This window comes from Pinus tabuliformis, chromosome X (assembly GCF_031772625.1).
Source record: "Pinus tabuliformis cultivar Carrire ecotype Pingquan chromosome X, CPIR1, whole genome shotgun sequence".
NCBI lineage: Eukaryota > Viridiplantae > Streptophyta > Pinopsida > Pinales > Pinaceae > Pinus > Pinus tabuliformis.
In genome coordinates this window covers 402,020,216-402,041,110 of record NC_142308.1, presented here as the reverse complement: position 1 = coordinate 402,041,110, position 20,895 = coordinate 402,020,216, and the positions used below count along the sequence as shown (strand labels likewise).

The window sequence follows — 20,895 nt, the reverse complement described above, 5'->3', positions numbered from 1 at the left end:
GACTTATTAAAGCATGAGTTTCATGCTTGGGTCAATTGTTTTTAGGTCAAGGTCTCCATTGTAGACCTCTAGGGTTTATGTCAAGTGTCCTTGTCCATGTCATATTGTAAAGAACCCTTCTTGGGAATTATTTGTCAAAGAAGAAAATTATTTTATTGTAAATTAGGTCTATTAGCCCTCCCCAACCAACTTGGCCTCAAAGAGAGTAATTCGACCTCACCAGAAGCCTATATATTAGAGCAACTCGACCTCATTTGTCACACACTCTGATCAAGTTCAATTTGTAGTAAAAGTTGCGGTAAACTAGTTGCATAAAAGAGTGCGAAGTTGCAGGAGAAGAAGGAAAAAACTTGAAGAAGAAAATCAAGTTTTTGGGCTACCTTTCTCTCACACGTGCGAAGATATTGAGATGAAGCTAGGGCTAAAATTCTGTCTCTATTGTAGGATCGAAGTTCTGAAGCTGGGGGTCCAAATTTCTGTAGTGGTTGCAATAATTGGGATCATAGTTTTTGGGATGTTGCTGAGCTGAAGTTGTTGAACAAGAAGAGAAGATTGAAGGTTGCTGCATCATAGAAGGTTGACTTGGTGGAGGAGGAAGGTCTGTTGGTCTAGGGTCTTGGTTGTCTCACTGTCATATGAATCTACTGAAGGAAGAGTTCTTGACTGGGTTTTCCCCTATATAGGGGTTTTTCCCTGGCTGTCTGCCTACATCTAGTGTCCTTGATCTTCATGTTTTATATTTGATAATTGATTGATGAAACAAAGATAAAAGAAGAACATAAGAAAGTTAATAAGAACAAAAGAATATCATAAGCAATTATCAACATAAGAAAATCTTTCTGCCTTTTTGATTTTCCAACACTAGCAAGTGGGTTCTTCCAAAAAAAGGGGGTTGGTGCCTACATAATCCAATGTAAATTAAAGTTAGTGCTTACATTTACATTATAATTAAAAGAAGATTTGTGGTTTTTTCTCCTATGGGTTACCATGTAAATATTTTGTGTTCAAGCTTTATGTTATTGATGCATTGCTATATTGTTGAATGTGTTTAATTGGCTAAATAATTATTAAAAGTTTTAAAATATTGATTTACCCCCCTTTCAGCATTTTCTTGGTTTCCAACAAAAGCATGCAGTAGATGGCATCACAAAGAAGGAAGAGGCTATATTCATAGTGAGAGGATTCATCAAGAGAGAGGGAGTTAAGTATCAGGAGACCTTTGCTTCAATTGTCGAGTATACTTCTATCATGTCCATTATGGCTTGAGCATCCAATTTTGGTTGGCATATATATATATATATATATATATATATATATATATATATATATATATAATGGGAATATTTGTATTAATTGCAAGATTTGTGGCCTGATCACATCGGTACATCGAGAGTTACATTATGATTTTCTTCCATCTTCAATATCATCTACAAACTCTTGAACCAAAATTATCCTCTAAAGAGGAATACAACTAATACTAAGTATATACGGGTCTTTGGAGGTGAATACCTTCCAATAAAGCCCGAAAATTAAACAAAATTTGAAGTACATATAGCCTACTTCAAAATATATTCCTTGATTACAACATATTTCATCTGATCCACTGGATCATTTAGGTTTGGGCACTTAACATCAAAGCTGTTGGAATTGACTGAATCTTTCATATTTAAGACCAAATTGTTGACCATAGATCTCAATTTAGTCTCTTGAAGTAGGAGAATATGGGGTTTTCCTTTTTGAGTTAATGATTTAACCTTTGACATTCTTTTATCTGATCCCATCTCCCCGCAATTCTAAGAGATCAGTTTCATCATTTACTATTAGATTTTGTAGCCCATGATTGATTGCCTCCTTTCTTTCTATTCCATCTCCATGTGATGTGTTTATCCATAATACCTTGCCTTCAATTCTTTGTCCTTTTCATGTTTTTTGATTCGAACCTCTTTGTTAGTTTGTCTTCCCACATTACGATAAATGTGATCTTGTTCCTTCTCTTTCTCTTTCTTTGATTTTTCATCAGCTGATTGGCAAGGGAGGGGCCAATTCTAGCCACCCTAGGAGAGTGGAACTTGCCCTCATTCGAGGAAGAGGCGATCTCGCCTGGCACATGGACAGAGGTATTCTCAAGGGCATAATTCCAACTGTGGGAAGACTAGGAGGGGCTTTGTTGTCCTTCCTAGTAGAGGAAGGAACATTGCTTGAGGGAATGTTGCCTCCCTCTTCAACTAGGTTGAGCACTTCAAAGCTGTTGCTATTAGCCTTCATTGCACTGTGATTGCTGGTACCCACTCTTGGAGTTGATTTTGCCTGGGCCAGAGAGTTTGTGCCCTTGCCTTTGTCCCTTGTCGGATCACTCTGCCATGTCTAGTTGTTAGTTTGTTTGGATTGTCCTCTTTGCCTTTTGGGCTGTTGCCATTGATCTCGTTCTTCCACATGATTCTGTTGCTCCTCGGTCTCCTTTTTACGGACACTTCTAGCAAAGTGTCCATACTTGTGACAAACTTTGTACTTAAAAGGGAGTTGGTCATAATTCACTTCTTGGATATGGGACCAATTATCCAGATTGAGATTTATTGCGGTCGGAAGCCCTTTGCCCATATCTACTTCCACACAAATCCTAACACAAGAAAACAAACCCTCTTGTGGCTCGACTCGATCAAAATACTTACCTATGGAATTTCCAATACTTTTAAAAGTGGCATCATTCCGACATTGCTTAGGAAGGAAGGGGAATTTAACCCAGACTAGAACTGTTGAAGGAACATCACATTGCAAGTTAAAATCTGGGCTAGAGAACCCCGACACCCATGAAATAAAGGTTGCTTCTGAAGATAAAGTTTTGGCCTTCCATATTCTCGAAGAACGTGGTATAAAGCCCTCTCCCACAAAAAGAATAGGAAATTTGACCCTTCATCATTGGTTGCCAAGTTTTATTTACCCACTACTTCAAGGAGTGCAAGGAAGGCCAAATCCCCATGAATTGGCCCACTAAAACTCGTTTTGCAAGTTGAAGAGCCCTTGTTATGGATCGAAAAGCATTGATATCTACCTTTGGAATACCCTCAATATTTTTGACAAAGCGTGAGGACTTTGTCTTCAAGAATTTTGACCCATTGGAGATCAGAGGATTGAAGGTGGCTATATCAGGCATCAGTGGACAGGACCACCTGAGCTAGTGGCCATTGAGCTGCAGGAGAACGATTGAGTGTTGCAAACACCCTCACAATGTTACCCTTCCTACAATGTTAACATCATGGTTTCATTTCTATTTGTTGGATTGAGAGGACCACCTTCGGAATACCCTCAATCTTTTTGACAAAGCGTGAGGATTGATTGGAGAGGACCACCTTTGGAATACCCTCAATCTTTTTGACAAAGCGTGAGGATTGATTGGAGAGGACCACCTTTGGAATACCCTTAATCTTTTTGACAAAGCATGAGGACTTTGTCTTCAAGAATTTCGACCCATTGGAGATTAGAGGATTGAAGGTGGCTATATCAGGCATCAATGGAGAGGACCACCTGAGCTAGTGGCCATCGAGCTGCAGGAGAACCACTGAGTGTTGTAAACATCCTCACAGTGTTACCCTTTCCTACAATGTTAACATCATGGTTGCCGTTTCTATTTGTTGGATTGAAAGACAATGTTTTTGAATGGTTTAGTTGATAATGCAATGCACATCGATAAACTAAGAGGTTTTGAGATGCATGGAAAGATACCCATATATGTAGTCTAAAGGCCCTTTATGGGCAAATGTAGACACTATGTGCATCGTACTCTAGGATTGATGGGTACTTGATAGGTTTGGGTCTCACTAAAATTAGTGTAGATTCCATTCTTCATTATTTATTTGATAAATCTAATTTGCTTGTTTTAGCCTTGGAAGTAGTGATCTTATACTTACAGGTAGTTTTGAGAAGCTCATGGTATGGTGCAAGACAGAGTTGGCATGCAAGATTGATATGAAGGACATTGGCCTTATGCACTATTTCTTGGGTCTAGAGGCTTGATAGAGTCTATGTGAGGCCTTCCTTGCATTAGGTAAATATGTGGTCAAGATTTTAAAGAGATTTTAGATGATGGATTGTCATCCTATGGCTACTCTTATGATACCAAATCTGAAGTGATCAACGTCTTCAAATTTAGTTTTGGTAGATCTAGCTATGTACAAGTAGTTGACTGGTTTCCTTATATATTTGCTGAATATTAGACGTGATTTTCAATTATTGTAGTGAACACTTCAAACCGATACATAGTTGACTTGAGGCAGATTTATTAGATCACGACAAAGCATGTGCATTGATACTTGAAGAGCACAATGCATCGTGGTTTGACATGGTAATTTCATGATGCATGGTTTTGTGGATTTTTATTGGCTGAGAATGCAAGTGGTAGGAAGAGTACTTTAGGGTTCTACTTCAGTTTGAGTTCAGGTATGATGTCTTTGGTTTAGTAGGAAACATGTAGCATTGTCATTTAGTTTAATGGATGTATGTTGGAAATATTGTTGTCATTGATGTCAAAGACAGGAGAAGACTACAAATGTCCAAGATAAAGATTGTTGGAAATGTTGTTTGGATACCTAGTTTTTTTGATTTCTAGTTTGGATGCCCTATCTTTGAAGACTTTTTTGCTCTAAAGCCCTAGCTCAAATGGGAGCATAGGGTAAATGGTTGAAAAGCTTATTTTGAGACTTCTGCTATGGTCTATGGCACTCCCTTCAATTCCATATGAATGATGAGATATGAAAGATTCTGTTAGGTCGGCCTAGCTAGAAAGTACAGGTATGCCCAACCAGTTTTACAAGTTGCCCCCATAAGTGGATGCAAAAACGCTATAAATAAAGGATAAATGAGTGCATCTGCAGATTATCCAAACAAGAAGAGATCCGAGGTGCATAAGAGGAGCTGGGGAATACTCTTGGGGTTTTAAAGGTGGTGCAAAAATGTGATATGTGGAGTGAACAAGTCATCTTGCCATTTTTGCTATAACGTTTCCTCTGGGATGTTTTAAACCGTGAAATTCTGATTAGATGGAGGCAAGATCTTCCTGTACATGTGGTAAAAATTTCAAGGATTGGTTTGCTATACTTTTTGAGATATGCCTTATGGAACTTAGGGTTTGTGATTGATTCTTAAATATGCTTCAAATGAGTCATGCCTTGTGGAAGTTAGGGTTTCTAAATGATCTTGAATTCAATTTCAAATAAGTCAGCTTGGAATTTTTGTTGTAACTTATTTTCTAGGAATTTTCAGACTCTGAAATTTTCAGAGATCTGAGGAGACATACAAAAGGGCCTCAAATAAAAATTTCAGAATCAGGTTTGCAAAAATGGATACGTGGCTTGTTGTACAAGTAGACTTGGTGAAGGCAATTGTAGCAAGCATACCTGGTGAAGGAAAAAGCAGGTAATAGACCTAGTGAAGGTAGAAGTAGCAAGCATACTCAGTGAAATAGTTTGGTGCCTACTAATATTTGCAACAGTGGAGATTGATGTTTCCAATAGGTTGGTGCCTACAAATATTTGTAATAGTAGTTGGTGCTTGCAAAGAATTATAAAAAGAAGTTTTGTGGTTTTCTTCCAAAAAGGTTTCCATGTAAATTTTGTGTTCCATGTTCCGTAGCTGATAGATCTCATATGTGATTGTTTTCTTATGGTTCATGAATGTTTAAATAAGTAAGAATTGTCTTATATTCTAGTTACCCCCTCCTTAGTTTAAGTGTGTGCTCAACAAGGTAGATTACATGGCATCTAGTTTAGCTAGTCGTGAGGCCATTTGGCTTTGCAAGTTGATAAAATAGTTGATCAATTAAATATTGGGGCCTGTTGTGGTATATTGTGATGATTAGAATTGTAATAAATTCTTTGAGAATCCATTGTTTTAGGATTGCAAAAAGCATATAGACATTTTGTACCATTTCGCTAGGGATCGAGTTTAAATTAAAATGGGCAAGGTTTTTGAGTATATTTCTGTAGATCCATAGGTTGTATATAGTTAGATGAAGCCCTTGGCCAAGGGGAAGTTTGAGATGTCGAGGGAGAAACTGGGCTTGGTGGAGAACACCTTTCTCAAAAGAGTGAGGGTTAGTTTTTTACCTTGCTGCTTTGTAATTGGTTCTCTTTTTTTATTGTGCAATAGTACCAATCGAGGCTACCTTGATTCTCATGCAATTAGTATGAAGGCACAACATATTGTTATGATGGCACAACACTAGTGTTCTTGAGAGTAACACTAGAGTTATGTAGGAGAGAAAGGGTAGGGTTTGTTTATCTATTGTTAGATTGCTAGGGTGTACTTGCATGAAGAGTTGAAGAGGGTGTAGATTCCGAGGAGTATGCCTACATGAATTTCATAGTTATCCTCGAGTTGGGGTGTACCATCTTTTGCACTTCTATCCACCTAGGAGGGCACATTGGTTGAGTAGATTTGGATTAGGGTATTACCCTATGTTACCGGATCCGTCAGGTCTAATGGCTGGATCCGCGGATCGGAGATGGATTCGGATCCGGATCTGCACAGATCCGTTCCGTCCAGCTTCTCTCAGGTAAAAAACTGTCAACGTCAACGCACAAATCTGCAGCAAATGTCAGAACAAAATTCCAAAACAGAAAATTTAATCATCCAGAAGCAAGCCAATTAAGGAATGATAAGAAATGGATTAATGAATCGGCGTCCGCGAAAATAAACTAGGGAGTCTGCCAATGCCAATTTATTATTTTATGTTATTTGACCATATTATAAGGTTTAATACAAGACATTATAAACTTTAAAGTTTAATGCAGGTTACGTGAAGTTTATAATCCACTCATATTTATTCAGATATTTTAAAGTTTATTTTAATGTTTAAAAAGTAAATTTTTTTTTAGATATGTTTAAAGTTTAAAAAGTAAGTTTTTATTTAGATATTTTGAAGTTTAAAAACTAAATTTTTATTTTAACCAATTTTAAAGTTTCTTTTCCAGTTTTAAAAGTAAGTTTTCTAAAATAAGTTTAATAATTTACTTGATATAAATATTATAACTAAAAATAAATGTTTAAATATTTATAGATGATGTATTAATTCTATTATGATTAAATTAATAGTTATTTTTAAAGTATTATATTGAAGTTATATATTTAAAAATTCACATATGTTTTTTTGTTGTTGTTGTTATTTTGCTATTTTGTTTTTGTTTTTGTTTTTGCTATTTTGTTTTTATTTTTATATAAATTTAATTAATGTTCATTAATATTTATAAATGCTACATTAAGTTTGGAATTATTTATATAATAATTATTTATTGTATGTAAAAATTATATATTTAAAAATTATCATATGTTTTTATTTTTATATTTATATAAATTTAAATTTTTAAATTTTTAAAATGTTTTATATTTGCTTGTACTTGCCGTTTCTGGATCCTGGTTTTTCCAAAAATTGGCGGATCTGTATCCGGATCCGTATCCGAATCTGGATCCACATCCTGGTAACCTAGGTATTACCTAGTAACCCTGGGCACAACATGCATGCGACTATATATATTTAGATTAGGGTATTAGAGAGGATCATAAGATCATCATTTCTAAAATCTCTAGTAATGGAAGAGGATCATCATCTCTATGAGTCCTACATGCCGCAGCCACATGCTCCATGCCCATTGCCAATAGAATCCTCTTTTGCAATTTTTTTTCTTTGGTTTGGACTTTGGAGTCACAGTTTTACAGGCTCCAATTCCTGGAGCCTGTAATTGTAAGTCGAGGCCCAACAATTGGGCCCTGACTTGGAAATAGTTGTTCTTAAAGGTGACATGCAGTAGTTGCATGTCCATTGGAAGTCTCCTCCATCAACACCCTAACCCCCCACATGGTTGCAAGAGAGGATCATCATCTCTATATGTCCTACATGCTGCTGTCACGTGCTCCATGCCAATAAAATCCTCTCTTGCAAAACTGTTTCTTTGGTTTGGAGTCACAGTTTTACATGCTCCAATTCCTCTTGCTTTGAGGCCCAACAAATGGGCATTGACTTGGAATTATAGTTGCATGTCCAATAGAGGTTTCCTCCACTGACATCCTAACGCCCTGTTTAGTTACATATTTCCGCAAAGGGTAGTTTTTCTCTTGATTTTCCTTTCATGCAGATACTCTTCCAGCAATTGCATCTCTATTTCTCTCAGTTGGAGCAGTAACACTAGCAGCAGGTCCTAAGAATAGCAGTTAGGTTTGGAGGAGAAGCTGCAACAAAATCAACAAATTGTTTTCCCTTCTTTGAGCTTGAGCAGCAGCCCTTGATGCCCGAGCCACTATATATGCGGTAGAACTGTAGAAGAATGCTGCTGCTTGAGACATGAGAAAATATAGTGCCCTGATTTAATTAACCTAGACGTTCTTTGTTTTTTTTTTGTGAATGAATTTCATAAAAGGAGTTCGAATATGCACTTATTCAGTTGATGTTTTGATTTGGACATGAATTTAAATGTTTTAGGATTCTAATATTTGCATCTGATGCCATTTCAGGGGTGCTTCTGGGTATTTATGAGGACACTCGTTTCAAGTCAGAGGCAAAGAAGCCTTCTTTCCTCAAGTGTTTGGATTTTCTTGGACTTGGCAGTGGTCCTGAGTTTGAACAGAAGTTCAAGCATATCCAGCAAGTTTGTTCTGGAGTTATTCTATCTAGGCAACTTGTAAATGCACCTGCAAACGTAATTACTCCTAGTAAGTTCATGCTTTTTTTGCATGTTTTCTTTTCAGTCTTATGGGCCTCTCACATAATAATGGCATTTGCATGTTAGACAGTTCAAGTGCAATGGTAAAGTTAGAAAAAATGATATTTCAGGGATATCTGTATGGTGCGGCTATTGCAATTGATTGATTTCTGAATACATTTTCTCGTTTTCTTTTCTTTTCCATCCAGAACACGATGAAGAAAGTTGTGCTTTCAATATATTATTTTATTCAAGTGAATGTTTTCTACTACTTTGGATGTCTTTTGAATATTTTTTTTCTTCTCTATAAAGTTTTCATTTTTTTTAAGACAATAGTTTATTATTCATTGGAGTTCATTCTGTATTAACTTTCAGAAATATTAAATTTCATTATTGCTAGTTGCAGGAAGATGTATTAAACCAACTACAAAGATATAGATTTGATGGCCATTAGTGAATATGGAGGAGTTTATGTAATTAGAATTATGTAGATGTTAGCTGTCTAATATGACTGCCCTTGTTGTACAGGTGCACTTGCAAATGAAGCGTCCAACATTGCCTCTGCTTACAGTGATGTACTCACTGCAAAGATATTGGATGTAGAGCAATGTGAAGAGTTGAAAATGGGATCATATTTAGGAGTGGCTGCAGCATCTGCAAACCCTCCAAAGTTCATTCACCTTTGCTACAAGCCTCCAACTGGAGATGTTAAGACTAAACTTGCCATAGTTGGAAAAGGATTGACATTTGATAGGTGCATTTTCATCCTGTGTCATTTATCTCCTACATTTGCAGGGACATGTACATGTTGATGTAATTTCTTTCTTTATTCAATTCTTACATTCATTCAATCACGGACAAACAAAACTGTATGTCACCTTCTAAGAGGGCTGTGCTAATGTCTTAAAATAGAAATGACCTTATTGGAAAGCTTAAGTCGGTAAAATCTGATCTACTCAGCTGAATATAATTTACCCTTCAATGTTAATCTACTCTGACCATGTTAATCTTTCTACAATCCTCTCTGTTTTTTTGCATACTTGAGGACATGTTTTTCTGCTTCATCTAAACAGTTCAGGATTGCCATTTTTATTACAAAAATGAGCTGGATGACTAAATGAGGAAAGCCTAGATAGGGTTGAGTCACATAACCAAGCTCAAAGGAAGATACTCACAATAACACAATATGATATTATCAGTAAATAACTGGCACATTTATTACAATGGAGTTTACATTCTTATATATCATTGTTCGCTAAGCAAATAATTTCCACTTATGAATGTGGGATGGACTGCTTTACATAAAATGTGAATATTAACATATCCTAAAGCCATATAGTGACTTTATAATTTTATTGCATAGTAAGCCCTATATTCTAACCCCCCTTCTTAAGGATCACGGTACTGAAAGCAAAACATATTAATTGAAAGCTAACACATATTGAGTGAACACAAAATGAACAGAAGTAATTAGAAGTTAGAACCAAACATTCTTCAAAAGCCTCTTCTTTGGAAAGCAGTTCTTGGATTAGGTAGAGCCCCATCTAGTTGCCTCCTAATTTTTGTAAAGGCACAGCTTCCAAGTTGAATTATCGGGTTCCTGGATTCCACCTCCTTGAATTTCCATATTACAAATCTCCTGAATTAAATTACTGGACAACAATCCACATGCATGTATCATAATCTGACTATTGGACAACCATCCACATGCATGTCTTAGAAGTTTAAAACTCTAATGAGGGATCCCATGATCCATAAACTCCCAAACTGTTTGGTAGACCACCCATGTTGAGCTGTATCAGCACTAGATCTATTCTTGTCATCAATGTGTGGGTTTCTTAAAAAGTGTGGAATGCACTTTCTTCAGTATGATCATCACCATTGTTAGCATCCAGTGGATCTTCAACAATGGCTGCATTAGCTACATGTGGTCTGTCCTTGACTTTTCCATTGAAAATGCCATTGGCTTGAAATCTACAGTTCCATGTTGTTTGACCCATTTTCTTGCAATAGTAACATTCCATCTCCACAGTATATTTAGCTTATCTACTACAATTGTTTCTCGAGTATAATGCTGTCTTAGGTTGAGGATGACCTTCAGTCTCTCCTGTAATGATTTTTTTCAGCAAAGAGAGCAGGAATCATACCTCTCAGAGTTTGAGAAGGTAATTGACTGAGAGTAAAAAGTAAATTACTGTATTGAAGGTAGACTGTTTATACTATATAGAATGGCTTTGGCATCTTCTTCCTCTACTATATCTTTGACTTTAGTTAACTTTTTGATGAGAGATATTGTTTATGTGGCTAGACATAGTGTCTTCAATAGACATCTTGAATTTGATTAGGTATATTCAGAGAAAACTTTCCATTCAATCCTTGTGTTCCAAATAACTTATTCAGATTATCCCAGATTACTTTGAATGATTTTTTCCAGATCTATATGATGCAATTCAGAGTCTAAGAGAGCAAAGCGAATAATAGCTTTGGCTTTGTTATCCCAATTCTGCCATTCTAATAATTTGTTTGGATTTGTTGGTGATTTCTCGGCCCCTTTTTCAAAGCAGGTATCTGTTCATTAGTCGCATCTGGATTTTCACTTTTTAGGCATGGAAATTGAAGCCAAAATACTTTTCTAATGGCATATCATGTTTAATTTTCTAATCAGGGAAAATTTGAAACTACTGTTGGTTTGATCTGGAAACCCAAGTCAACTAATTAGAAATTCTGCTGGTGTATGGTTGCATGCATGCTGTACAACAATTGAAGGCGGTTGTACTATTTTTGTACAGTAGTGGCTGTAAATAAAAAAACAACAGCTACTACAAATACATCAGTTGGATGATAAACAGGGAAAATTTTAAGAACCCCCCTAAATTTATAAATATAATAAATGGGCGAATCTCCATGGTATATAGGAAAAATGGAAGGCGATTTTATCAATAATATAATATGTATATATAATTTTTTGGCGAATCTCTCACCAGGCATGGCGAATATTTTACTCAATTATAAAATCTTGTAAGGTCTTGGCGAGTCTTTCACTAAATAATAAAACTTTGTAAAGTCCTAATGAATCTTAGCATCGGCTACATGCTGGTTTAATTCCCCCATTTAAATAGGCTACATTCTAGGTGAATACCATGGGTCAATACCATGTGCCATTTTGGTGAATACCATGGGTCAATACCATGTGCCATTTTTATTTTTATTAATTCTAATATTAGGGTTAATAATGGTTTTTTGCATGGTATTAATAACAATCTAGTCCATGGTATTTGTCCCATAGTATTTTGGCCATAGGTTTCACCTAAATATAACCTATTTTTTGAGTGTTCGTAAATATAAGGTGACTTATGGAGTAAATATAAAAAAATGTTTTATTTGTTTACCATATCTCTCGTTTATTTATATTTTTATTAATTTACCATACCTCTTTTACAAATATGGTATTTGGCCCATAGGATTCACTTAAATAAAACCTCTTTCTTGAGCCTTCATAAATAGGAGGAGGGTTATGGACTAAATATAAAAAGAGGTTTTATTTATTTACGATACGTCTAGTTTATTTATATTTTTATTTATTTACCATACCTTTTGAGTAAGTATAAAAAGACATTTTATTTATTTACCATACCTCCACTTCACTTATATTTTTATTTGTTTACACCCTTACATGTATATAAGGTGACTTATGGAGTAAATATAAAAAATGTTTTATTTATTTACCATACCTCTCATTTATTTATATTTTTATTAATTTACCATACCTCTTTTATAAATATGGTATTTGGCCCATAGGATTCACTTAAATAAAACCTATTCTTGAAAATGGGCGAATGGATTCACTTAAATAAAACCTATTCTTGAAAATGGGCGAATGGAAGGTTGTAAGTCCTAATTTCAAGGGCTAAATTTACCTTTTTTACCCTCTCCCTTAAAATAAGGTGGGCTATTTGAGGTGATTTGTAAAAATGTAGTATGATACAAAATATTCGCCCACTAAAAATTTAAAACCCCTTAATTTCGCCAAAGGGCGAACATTCGCCCCTAAAATTATCCTTGATGATAAAATTGTATGGTGGCTGGAATTTCTGTATGGCAGCTCCTTCAAATGGTTGCTATAATGCTTACACTTTCACGTAGCCCTATTTCACCAAACATATGTTCTTGTTCTCTTGGTTGTTTCTCTTTCCAGGTCACATTGAAATCACAAGGGTGAAAACTTTTCCATCTAAAGGCCTGAGACTCTTGATATGGCTTCTTGCACTAATACCATATTACAAAAATGAGCTAGATCACTAAATGAGGAAAGCCTAGATAGGACTCAGTCACATAACTAAGCTCAAAGGAAGATATTTGTAATAACACAATACAATATTATCAATGAATAATTGTACATTTATTACAAAGGAGTTTACCTCCTTATATATCATTGTGCACTAAGCAACGCATTTCCACTCATGAACGTGGGATAAGACCACTTTACACAAATGGTGAACATTAATATATCCTGAAGTCATAAAGCGATTTTATTCAATAGTGAGCCTTCTATTCTGACATTATTAATCTGATATTTCAATATCCAATAGTGAGGAATTTTTTGCTCGTTTGCATGTATTGACTGACAGTTAAAGCTTCATCCAAGGTGCAATCCACTTGTGTATTGAGCAATATTTTGGGAAGTGTGTCCCAGCAATTTGTCTACACAAGTAACTTGATTGTTGTCTTGTGTTCTACAGTCTACTGCAGCACTTGTAGTCTTATTTGGAGTTTATGACTTTGTTTAGTTTGGGAGTTGATTGTGGAGGCACTTGAGGTAATTTAAATTACCTTCAGTTATATGAACATCCTTTGTAATTTTACAATAGATTATTTGACTGATTCACCCCCAAAACTTTTAACTGCTTAATTTTGTAGGTCTTGCATTCAATTCTGCTTTTAGAAATTGTCTTGTAATGATAATTTGCTGTTGCCCTGTTTTAGTGTATGGTAAAGAAATAATAATTTTATTTGGCGGACAATGGTTTAAAATGTTTTGAGTTTGATCATTTTTAGACCCAAAAGTCATAAAGTGATTTTATTCAATAGTGAGCCTTCTATTCTGACATTATTAATCTGATATTTCAATATCCAATAGCGAGGAAACTTTTGCTCTTTTGCATGTATTGACTGACAGTTAAAGCTTCATCCAAGGTGCAATCCACTTGTGTATTGAGCAATATTTTGGTTCTGTTCCTTATAGGAATAATTTACCCAATCTATCTGTTTGTTGCTCTTGTTTAATATATTAGTCTGTTAAGCATGCCTTCATATTTTATGAAGTTATTCATTTGTTTTAGTTTGATATGAGCAGTGGAGGTTACAACATCAAGACAGGACCAGGATGTCTTATTGAACTCATGAAGTTTGACATGGGAGGTTCTGCAGCAGTTCTTGGTGCAGCAAAGGCTATTGGTCAAATTAAGCCTCCCGGGGTGGAGGTAAATTTGGGTTAGATGGATAAATTGGTGTTTCTAGAAAAATAATGAACATATTAGTCATAGATTACAGACCATTGTCTTCTGATTTATCACCTTTGTAATTGCAAGGCTATGTTTTGGAAGAAAGCTTTGCTGTATGATGATAAGCATTGTGATGCTGGTCAGCTGAATGGTTCTATTTTCTTTGTAGGTCCATTTCATTGTTGCTGCATGTGAAAACATGATTAGTGGCACTGGTATGCGGCCTGGTGACATAGTTACAGCTTCAAACGGGAAGACAATTGAGGTAATTGAATGGAATATATTTGGGATGGAAATGCAGTTGGTAATAGTATTTAGAATGTACTTTTAATTTTCTTAATGCTTTCGAAATTTGTCATTATATGAATTTCAGCAACTAATGGTCAAGATGAACAACATGCTTTACTAATTGCAATTGTTTTTAATCATATTACATCCGTGGAAGCTTGGTAGCATATATGATATTTGGTTTTAATCATATAATATCCATGGAAGCTTGGTAGCATAGTTTTTAATTGCTTCTGGTTGTGAGGTTGAAGGATTCTAATTCAACCTGAACTTGAAAATATTTAACCTTCGAGTAACTGTTTGCTTCAGTGCCAGTTAAAAGCAAATTTAGAAAGGAAACATTGTCTGAACAGTTTTCTTCAAGGGAAGCACTTGGATATGCTATTTTTGGGGCTGAGATCAGCACTGGCCATGTACCCAGAATTTCTTAACACCTAAATTTAAAATCAGTTCTACACTGCTTTGTAAGAACTGCTCTAAACACTGTTGGAAGTCTCTCTGCGGTGGGTCATTCGAAGTAGTATGGCAAGTCCATTCAGACTAGGGCATCTTATGGTGTTCTATGTCTCTTTAAAGGTTAAATTTTGTTATGCTGTGGCACATATCCATGATTTTACAGGTCATACATAGTACACTAGAAAATGGGCTGTTGTTGGCAAGGTCAACACATGGGCATATTATGCTTGGCAAGTTGTACTTAGAAATTGAAATTTTATTAATATCATAAAAAATATAGGGTCCTTTCAGAAGCATGCAGTTCAGCATGCTTGGGCTAGAGTCATATAATGAAATGAACAAAGTTCATTTATTAAATATCCAACATAAGAAGGACAATAGGCCATACTCATAGTCCATAAAGTACAAATAATATATAAATAATTGAATAAGATAGGAATGGAGTATATGTGTATATAATGCCATGTGACAGTGTACTTATGACTTGTCACAATGGTTGATAGGTCATGTCCCTTGGTTAAAGATGTGTCATTTCATTTATTTTACTATTATATAATTTATGCTTATTACATTACCCATCCCTTCAAATATGCTTTGTCTTCAGCATTTGTATGAAAAACATGTGTTTCTTTTGGCTTGCAATGCATTCTCATGATTCTCTGTTCTTGATATTGTGATGGTTGATGATATGAGATGTTACGAGTTATGAAGCATTGAGCAGAATGGTCTTTTCATGGAAGGGTCAGATTACCCTAATTCAATTATCTATAGAGCTATCCGGTGACAACTTTTGTGACTTGGGAAATGATAAAATTCCACACATGAGCTTCTCTTAGCTTCTCATTTGGATTTCATCTTTGGTTAGTTCGTTGAATAATAGGATGAATTTTATAATTATGATGACATAAGGCATCCCTGTATCTTGTGCCGTGTTTTTGGAACCTTCATCGTTTGATACTTTTGGTGATTTAATGGTTGATCAGATTTCAATGTAAGCATCTTTTTGATATTTGATGCCTGATTGTATATGTATTGGTTCACATTTCCAAGATGTGGAATCCTACATCTGATGACTTCTCTATTTCAATGGGGTTGGTCATCATTTATTAATTGAACACACATTCCTTGTTGGTAAGTTGCTCCAGTGTTTCTTGTTGGGACATCTTTTTACCTTTTAACTTCTTAATTTGTGCGATCAAGCTTTGACTATGATTCTTATGATGAGAAATTTCTTCATTTTTATTAGCAATAACTTTATCAATTTCGTTTTGCATTTTTTGTACTTAAGATCTTCCATTGAGGAAGCTTTTAAAACATGGCTTCATTGTAATGTCATGCAATGTCATCCTCTTCTTCTTTTTGCAAAATGTCAAGAACTTTTTCTTCATGTTTAAGATGAAAGTACCCAATGCTTCCATCAAGGTTGAACCCATACTTATGACAACTTCGTTTCAATATATAGATGTAACATTGAATTGGGCAATGAATTTCTATATAAATTATTAATTGTAAGCCCTTAATTTCATGTTGCTTCTCGTCAAAAATGTTTTTTTTGGCCTTGTTGCTGCCAAATCTAGCAGGCCTAGTGCAAAGCCTCACTAGGTGGATCCGAGCCTTAGGCCAAGAAGAGATTGGTTGCCACTATCCCCTCAACAACCTTTCTCCGGTTGTATAGTGGTATTTTGCCACAACGGAGACTTACCTAAGAAGATCAGTTAAAGGATATTCAATAAGAATGGCTCAAGGTGATGGATGACGTCTAAATATTGTGATATAGCATTGGCAGAGCCTAGATGGCTTATGTAATCTTTACCAAAGTTCAAGCACTCCATCCCTAGACCAATTAAATGAATTATAGGGCTGTTATAAGTTAGGATTTTGCAGATTTTCAATTGTAAGGCAAGCGATGTCATATAACAGCCGGAAGAAAAGATTCTCAATGATATATCAACGAAGGAACAATAACTTCAATTAGATATTAACAATCTAGGGTTTACAATGGAGTTCTATGGCTGAAACATGCTCAAAACAGTAAAAGAATGACTACATCAACTTAAAAAAAGGGGGTTAATTTGCAAAGAATGCTAGATTTTGCTTTTAGACAATTATTCAATGCAATTCCTATCTAGAGAGCAATGACACATCAATGAAAAAATACTTTCTTGTAATATTTCACATAAACCCTAACCCTAACCCTAAATAGCTAGAAATTAAGAGTGATGGAGAAATTTATTAAGAATAGGGTTTGATCAACACCATGGGAAAATGGAGTCTTATAGGAAAAATCTAATGAACAATTTTGTTGAAATGGGTGGGATGACTAAGGCCATCCACTTATAATCCCTAGCAACTTCCTTGTGAGGGGATAGTTTAAATTTAAGAGATGCACACTTGGAGTTCTCTTCAAGGATTCCAGGAAAACAATTTTACATATCATAGAGGAGCAATATTTCCAGATAAATCAAGCAATTTATATCTTGGCACATGTAGAAACCTTATCACACAAATAAAACATGCAAAATATAGAAAATATGTGGTAAACTTACAAATTTTTCCACAAGAATCCCTTCAATCAATCCCAAGAAACCATCCTCAAGCAAGATACCATCTCCAAGAGAAATTTGCACCACAAAAGATCACATTTTGGCCAAATAGAGGCACAAGGATTAATGTGCACTCAAAGAGAGGAAAGTGTGATGAGTGAAATTTGAATGATGATCATAAAATGAAATAAGGCCTCCTACATTTATATGAGGTCTAAATGCCTTATTTTTAATAATTTTACAAGTAAAGCCCTAAAACAAGTTTTCTTAGGTGTTCAAAAAGACTAAGGTCACAAGCTGACCCCAATATAGCTCAAAAACACAACAAAAATGCCAAAAATAGCCTACATGTGTGGGAAATAATGATCTTCACCACGACGTCATCCTCCAAAAATAAGCAAGTGACAAAATGGATCATGAGTGCTCCTAACTCCGGGAAAAGCTCAAAGTGCATGGTTATGTCTCCATAAAGTACCTCCTCCACCATGACGTCATCCACATTATACCCTATGTCACCCTTTTAGGGCTAAGAGGAGTCACATTGCATTATCATATATGCAAGGCCAAGTGTTGGGCTCCAAAGGTGATGTGCAAGCCCTCCCTTGTCATCTCAATGGTAACTAGACATCAGTTGGGATCCAAAAAAGGCAACGTCCATCAAATAATGTTAAAGCCATCCCGGGGGCATCTTGTTGAAAATAGTAGCGACAAAGGTTTCTTGACTTGTGCCTTAGTCAAGAAGACCTCACGGTCAGTCTTTCGTTAGATGCACGAGTTCCTAGAGATTAGGATGAGTTCATGAAGCAATTTAACTCATGCATATAGTTAGAGGCTCAATTTGTTTGTCTCCTAGTGCGACTCAGATTTGGAAAAGGACAAGTGAGAATTCTCAATGTTTATTTGTGGCTAGGACGAGTCACAAGAGTCAATTAGACTTAGTTAACTAGTCAATCACAAGTATGAGTTCCAAAAATAAACTTGCAAAGTTAGATGAGTCGAATTGCTTATAAGGAGGACAGAGGCACATCATTGTACATTTTTGTTGAGCACGAGTTTGTGTGAGAAAAATTTCTTGCTAGGGGAGCATGTGAGGAGCCTATGTGTAGGATTGCAGAGACAATTTCCTTGTGGATTTGCACTAGGAAATAGGGAGAATTCCCTAAAGAATAGGAGCCTAAATTGCGCTAGGAAATAGGGATTTCCAACACTAGGAAATGGGGCTTAGGCTATGCAAGGCTTTAGGGAGTAGGATCAAGTCTTCAAGCAGGGTGTTTCAAGCTTAGGTCAAGAAAGGAGAACAAGTGTGTTGTCTATTGAAACAAGATTGTTTTGTAAGAGATTTATTGCTCAAAACTCTATCAATAAAATTCTCAAGCAAAGAAGTGGGTTTTCCCAGTTGGGTTCCCAGGAAAAATTTATTGTGTTCTTGTGTTCTTTATCTCTGCATATTCTTTTATTTTCGCTGCTTATCTATGGTAGAGAAATTCTGTGTCTTAATGAAAAGAAACTAGTGTTCAAATTGTTCATTATAGCAGTTGCAAAATTTCAAGGAATTTCTACATGGAATCAGAGTAGAGATCAAAATAAAGACTAGCACCGAGATTAGTTTGTGAACCATGTAGATTAGTTAGGAAGGATAACACTAGATTGGAGAGAGTTCTCTGAGAAAGGATGGCGTTCCAAGGATTGAAATCTGACCACTATTTAGAGGGAGCCTCTAACTTCGTCTCTTGGCAAGGGAGGATCATGATAGTGTTGGAGGATAATGGGGTGGGAGAGTTTGTCAAGAACGCAATTACACAACCATAATATCCCCAACAATTGACCCAACATAATGAGTATGATATCAAGGCAAGGAAGATTATTCTAGAAGGGGTCAAAGATCGTATAGTTCCTCATATCCATGGGAAGAAGACAACTTTTGAGATGTTCAAGACTATTTTAGATCTACATCAAAGTTCCAGTGATACCAGGAAGCTTGCTCTTAAGAGAAGCTAAGGAGTATCTGGTTGAAACAAGAAGAGCCCATCATCACATATCTTATGAAGTTCACTTAGGTTTGAGATGAGCTAGGTGGTGTGGGTGTCACTGTATTTGATCATGACCTTATGAGTTTTTCATTACTTGGACTTCACAAGTCTTGGTATGGTTTTTGGGATGTTATAAGTGGGAGAGAGAATTTTCTTAGTTGGGAAAGGTTATAGATTGACTACATTTAGGAAGAGATCCAGAGAGGGACCAGAGAAGGTAGATCAACAAATACAGATGACGGGGAGAATTTTTCTTTTGCAGGTAAAGCCAAGGGTAAGAAAGGCAAAGGGAAGGGCGAGTCTAGTCAGAAGGGTGACAAGAAGAAGAAAGGTTTGAGCAAGATCAAGTGCTTCCATTGCTATGAGTTTGGGCACTATGCTTCTAAGTGTCCAAAACAAAAGAAGGGATCTGGTAAGGATCATGTTGCCGCATCAGCCAAGTTAGATGGGTTTGCTTCTCAGTTTGAGAAAGACTTCTCATTGATAGTTTGCATGGTAAGCTCAGTAGGAAGTAACACTTGGTATATTGATTTCAGGGCCTCCTTCCATATGGCCGGGAACAAGGAGTATTACAGCCAGTTGGAGGAGAAGGACATGGAGGTTCATATTGAGCTAAGAGATAATGGAAAGTACGCGACCAAGGGAGTTGGTACTGTCAACTTTTAGAGGGCGTCTGGTGTTGAGAAATCTAGGGGCAACAAGTTTAGGCGATTTCTCTTATAATGATAACTGCTTGTGAAGACTTTTTACTTTTCTTAATTAGGTTCTTCTTTAGCTTGATTAATATTGTGTTCTCTTCATCAAACAACTACCAAAACATAAATAACAATGAGACAAAGGACACAAGATATAGGCGATCAACTAGGGCCAAAACCTCTCCAATCTTGAGAGGAAAACCCACAAAATTCTTCTTCTTATAGAATCTTCAATTGATGAATTCCAAGACCTAGACCCTTGACCAAGAACTTCTCCAAGACCAAGTCAACTTGCCTCAAGTCAAAGTTAATCCTTTATTGATTCAACTGCAATCTCTTCTTCAACTTTAGCCTTTGCTCTTGCAACAATAGTATGAAATTCTTGGGCTCCTTGACTGCAATTCTCAACATTTTGCAATGGACTATACTTTTTGCACGTGTGGCGGAATTAGGGTAATTTCAATCCTTTTCCTCCTTTGCTTGACTAGATTTAGTCTTCTTGTGATCTTGGCTTGAAAGATAGATCGATTCCTTGTCTTGATTCTACTTCTTAAAGGTTTGCAATTTAACCTTTTCTGCAGTAGATGGATGCCTTTATCCTTCCTCGCACGTGTGATAGATTCAAGCCCTAAAATAGATGCAAACCTTCGATTTCTTTTGCTTGAGATTATCTCTTCCTTCGCTGGCCTATTTTA

General features: G+C 36.0%; 1 protein-coding gene across 1 annotated transcript in view; it reads left to right on the top strand.

The window, feature by feature from the left end:
* LOC149140215 (leucine aminopeptidase 1-like) overlaps positions 1 to 20,895 on the top strand; it is an 82,478-nt gene that overhangs the window by 24,495 nt on the left and 37,088 nt on the right. Inside the window, exons 3-6 of the mRNA XM_089449786.1 lie at positions 8,500 to 8,697; positions 9,216 to 9,441; positions 14,041 to 14,167; positions 14,358 to 14,453. Of these exons, the coding sequence (XP_089305912.1) occupies positions 8,500 to 8,697; positions 9,216 to 9,441; positions 14,041 to 14,167; positions 14,358 to 14,453 (647 nt within the window). The remainder of the gene's footprint in view (positions 1 to 8,499; positions 8,698 to 9,215; positions 9,442 to 14,040; positions 14,168 to 14,357; positions 14,454 to 20,895) is intronic.